We start from the raw sequence: 5,352 nt of genomic DNA on the forward strand, positions 1-5,352 counted from the left end.
TTCCAGCATTTGATGTGTACTTATCTGAGATTTTAGAAATCTCTGTCAGATTTTCCATGAAGCATGTTAAAGATACCAAACAAATTATCATAATTTAAAATTTCACAAGCAATTTAAATCTGGTTTTAATCAGATTAATTATAGTCCAACCCTAAATTCGCGTTTGAGAAACCAAACATAGAACATGCTATTACACATGGTGAATTTATTTTGAAAGCGGACTTCCGCTTTACAAAAACAATAGGTTTAGCTTTCCGACATAAATACAATCTGCGTTTGGGTAACTAATCCTTCTTATTGCCGGGTAGCGCTAACACGGCTGCTCGCTCGCTTGGTTTGTAATATTAACGTTACCATCAAACAGCCATTGAATAGTTATAGCCTGTTTAAATAAATAACATAAATTTAAATTGCAGTTAAACTGGAGCAAGAGGGTTCACTCCCAACTACTTCCGGTTTCGCTTCAGTCAGTGACATCAACAAAACGTAAACTAATAACCAAACATTATTGTTATTCTTTGTTTTGCACTATAAGATAAATCTTTAAACGTGAGGGGGTTAGCGTTGCTACTAAACGCTAGCTTGGCTTAAGTTAGGCCTAAGTTACGTGAAATATTTGCGGAACGTTGTGAAAGTTTAGTATCTTCTCTTAAACTTCACAAACCGTTACTTGAGGACATGATTTAAAGTTAATTGACGAAAGGCGCAATAAGGCGCTCGCATGCGATACACGACCGCGTTTCACGTCTAATTTATTCTGTCTATGATCAGTAATGGTGCTAATCAGAGTTAGCGTCCTGGCGCCGAAGCAGCCTCGGGGTTGTTTTAAAGGGGGCGTGTCGTGACGTAACCCCGCGGCTCGATGACGTGCAGCGCTTCGCCAGGAAAGTAAACACAGCAGTCCGTCAAGATGGCCTCGCTTCCCGTGATCCGAGCTGCACTTCTCGTCTCATTTTCTGTTCTTGTGACGGTCGTGCTGGGCTTCGGGCTCCCTGCTCTGCTGAACGCCGTGATGGCCATGTTGGGATTGCCCCAGACGAGTGCAGCCGAGTGCATAGTCGTGCTGTATTTACTTTTTGTGTTGTACATTGCGACGCCACGAATTCCCAGAGGATTGGTGGAGGTAATGATGATCGCAATGTGCACTGTTATTCTTAACAGGGAACTGAACTGTCCTTTATATAAGATGTAATCCTGTAGTGATGCAAAGCGTATTTTATTTCATATATCATGTAGGTAGATCCTTAAGGTGAATTAATTTTGAGGAAATAGACTATAAGCGATGTGATACTGCTATTAATGCGTATTAGCATCATAAATATTGTAAATAGTGAAATAGTGCAGGTTCTGCACAGTATTCGCTGGGGTGGTATTCTGTTAACAAGTTGTAATGAAGCCTACATTCTCACTTGTAAATTGCTGCAGACATTGTGTAAGCTTTCCATTCTTATCTTGTATCTACAGTGTGTGTTTTCTTTTGGGTACATGACAAAGCCTCACTGTTTTCCACCCCTCTCTGCAGGTGAAGGGGAAAGCTGTGTTTATTACGGGATGCGACAGTGGTTTTGGTCATGCACTTGCCAAACACTTGCACAAGCTGGGTTTCACTGTCTTTGCTGGATGTTTTCTGAAGGTATGGATTAAGCCAAAATCCAGGCTTCTAAATATTCCCGGATAAAACTGATGCAGCACTAAGTGCAGTGAAATCCTACCAGAAGGGGTTACGCCTGTCAGTGTCTGTCAGTGGTTCAGCTTCATGGTCATTTTTGAGGCTGGTGTCTGTGCTGCTGTTTAATTTTAATTATAAGAGGAACCTTTTGATGTAATGCATATTAAAATGCAAATGATCTATTCAGAAAATGTTGAGTCAGTGCCGCTCAAACAAATAATAATTAACTTTTATTTACATTATTTTTAGTGACTTCATCCATCATTAGTGCAGCAACAGCTTAGGATAGTTGTATAGTTGTTAAAGTGTTTTTTTGGAGGCTGCAGGCATGCGGTAAAGTTTTGAGGCAATTAAATTTTACTGAGTTGTTGTAACTGGGAAGAGCTGTCATCCCTTCAGGATAAAGGTGGAGAAGGTGCAAAGGAGCTGGAGGAGTTTCATTCAGATCGCATGAAGGTGGTTCAGCTGGATGTCTGCAGCGAGGAGCAGGTGAACGAGGCTGTTCAATATATCAAAGACAACCTGGAAGATTCGGAGAGAGGTAAACGACAATCCTGCATTAGCACCTGTCTTAGAGAAAAAAAAAGAAACTTAATCCTCTGCGACTTTCTTACACTTTGTGATCCAGGTCTGTGGGCTGTGGTGAACAATGCTGGCTTGTCAACATTTGGAGAAGTGGAATTTACCTCCATGGACACCTACAAACAGGTGTCAGAGGTCAACCTGTGGGGCGTGATCAGGGTTACCAAAGCCGTTCTGCCATTAATCCGCAGAGCCAAAGGTCAGCCACTGTCGCTGTTTTACATAATAACATGACAAAAGTTATTTAGAGTGCAAAATCACAAGTGTTTAAACTAAATATATAACCTGGCAATATGAATGTAGTCATTTAAAAGTCTGGGTAAAATGTTGACGTTTGCTTTTAGCTTAGTAAAAACACATGATGGTGTCTGTGAGTGGTAGTTTATTCCACAGCTTAGGTTTAATGACAGCTTGAAGGATATTAGTTAAAACAAACAGAAAAGCCGAATGCTTGCTTTTCAGAAACTGTCAAATACGTTTTGTTGGAAAAAATGTCAGTAGCCGTCAGAACAGTTCTGTGATGCACTGCTGTTAATAAGTTGGTAATTAGTGACTCATCAAGAATGTAGTTCAATTATTTACTGCGCGGAGCTCCGGGTCATAGTCTCGTTAAGAACGTCTCTAAAGCCAGTTGAAGTGAAGACCTCGAGGCTTAACAGGCTTTGAGCCAGAGATCGTTAACTTTATTTTACATTCTGTTCTTGCTGGTGGTGCTACATTAACAGTAATGTACTGTTTACTGACGCTCAGAGCTTTGGTTGCAGATGCCTTGTGTTTCTGTGTGCAGGTCGTGTTGTGAATGTGGCCAGCATGTACGGGAGGATGGGAAATCTCTTGCGTTCACCTTACTGTGTATCTAAATACGGTGTAGAAGCTTTTTCTGATTGTCTTCGCTATGAGATGAAGGCCTGGGGAGTAAAAGTGTCCGTAATAGAACCGGGGAACTTCATTGTGGCCACTGGCATCCTGACCCGTGACATTGTGGCCACCACTGCAAACAAGCTCTGGGCTGAAGCCCCTTCGGATGTGAAGGAGGACTACGGGAAGACCCACTTTGAGCACCACATGGCTCTGATGCGCTCATACTGCAACAGCGGACAGAAGGATGTGGCGCCTGTTCTGGATGACATCACTGATGCCATCGTGTCCAAGCGTCCTTACACACGATACAACCCCATGGAGCCACACTGGTGGATCAGAGTGCAGCTGATGACCCACCTGCCTGGCGCCATATCTGACTTACTCTACTTCTAAAAGACAAGTTGTGTTAGCTCCCTCCGTTTCGCCCTCAGATCACAGATTGCAGCATATTTTCCAACTGTAAACTACTACATAGATCTACAGACTACAGGGGGTCTCTGCTATGTATTCCTCAGCACTTGAAATCATTCACTGATCAAGCCTTAAAACTTAATGTTTTATTTAAACTGTAAGTAAATTATTGCACTTTGCTTTTTCTATATCTGACAAGAACCATAACTTTTATCTATACAGATACATTCATTGATAAGTAGTAACTACTTTCAGCAGGGCTATCACTTTTATCTACAAGCACTGCATACTTGTTTTTACTTGCTGTGGCGTTATCTTAAAAACAAAAAGTTAGTGTTTGTACCCTTACGTTCGTTTTTTAATTACTAATACTTGTCATTTTTGCCGTATGGGAATCTTCTGGGGCCCCATTGGCACGAGGACCAAAGCTGGTAGAGCTCAAGAGAAGGCTCCTGCTGTTCTGTTGTGGCCGATGCCGGAACAAACCAAGGTCAGCTACTGTAAGACTGCAGTGAGATTTGGCTCGACTGGCCCCAGAGTTGCGTAACTAAACAAGCCCACTTTGTCTCACATGCTCCATGAGACTCTGTGCGCTACTTCACTCAGCGGGGTCGATTAATAAATGGGCACGTTTGAACAGTAAGCTTGTTCATCCCTCCTCGGTGGATTGAGTATTTTGTATATAGAATCATGTGAATGAATGTAGAATTTTATTTTCACAATATTACAAGTCATTTCTCAAAAATAATTTCAAATAAAGGGACCAAAATGTGATCATGTGTAGTATATTGTTTGAGACACTTGCACTTAAAAAAATAAAAATAAAAAACTGAAAACCCAAAAAACTGAACCAGCTCTTTCTGGAGCACTTTACTTTAAAGTTCATCTCCTTACCTTAGGTATTTGTTTGCTTTGTACCTCACTCGTAACTTGTTGATAACTGTCAAATAGCTAAATGTAAATGTGAGATTGGTCTGGATGATGTTCCTACATGCAAAGATACAAGTGGCCACTGGGTGGCGCACAAGCATCATCACACACTGCATCATCTGTTGTCTATCATATGATGTTAATGTCCCAATTTAAGCCACATTATAATCACAGTACAGCAAAGCACAGAGGAGAAACATCCACTCGAGTAGTTCAGGGTTGTATTTTATAATCCAGTCAAATTAGCTTTAAGAACTAAATGAAAGTAGACGTATCAGACATTAAAAAAAACAGCAGACGTCTTTTCTTTCCATGTTTATTACATCTTTTGAACACTAATAAACTCTAAATTATTACACCTGAAGACAACCCTCCCGCCCCTTCCATTAAAAACAGTATTAAGAACATGACATTACATTTTTTTTCACAGCACTGCTTGTATCATTCCATAGCATGGATCTGTTTTCTTCACTGTCTCTCGTAACAGAACAAAGCTTTGTGAAACAAGGAACACCATAGAAATAGAAGCAGTACAAAAGCACCAAAGTTAAACACGGACCATTTGCTCTGAATATTATCAAGAAATCTCAAGATTCAAGATTATCTCAGGCTTGTTTTGCTGCCATGAATCTAAGAGTTCGTGCTGCACTGTAGTACTTGAACATGAATAAAAACTGTTTGATAGACAATCTCTTGATAATATCGGTCACAACTGACTTTGATGTCTTTTTAAGCTAATTTCAAACCCATTTCTGTACAGCTACAAGGCTTTACTCATGCGGCCTCCAATGGTGTAACATGAAAGATCCCAGTCTCTATGCAGGGAGATACTGTAGTTTGTAATTGAATATCAAGTAAAACATTTAAGTATTGAGGATTTTTTTTTAGATATTTAAGTG

At 40.5% G+C, this 5,352-nt stretch overlaps 1 protein-coding gene across 1 annotated transcript; it reads left to right on the top strand.

Moving 5' to 3' along the window:
• Positions 1 to 875: 875 nt before the first annotated feature.
• On the top strand, positions 876 to 4,297 carry bdh1 (3-hydroxybutyrate dehydrogenase, type 1). Its single transcript, XM_026361924.1, has 5 exons — positions 876 to 1,123; positions 1,523 to 1,633; positions 2,069 to 2,210; positions 2,298 to 2,450; positions 3,039 to 4,297. The coding sequence occupies exons 1-5, from the start codon at positions 911 to 913 to the stop codon at positions 3,503 to 3,505; spliced, it is 1,086 nt and encodes a 361-aa protein (XP_026217709.1). The 5' UTR covers positions 876 to 910; the 3' UTR covers positions 3,506 to 4,297.
• The last annotated feature ends 1,055 nt before the right edge of the window (positions 4,298 to 5,352 follow it).

This window comes from Anabas testudineus, chromosome 2 (assembly GCF_900324465.2).
Source record: "Anabas testudineus chromosome 2, fAnaTes1.2, whole genome shotgun sequence".
NCBI classification, from domain to species: Eukaryota; Metazoa; Chordata; class Actinopteri; order Anabantiformes; family Anabantidae; genus Anabas; species Anabas testudineus.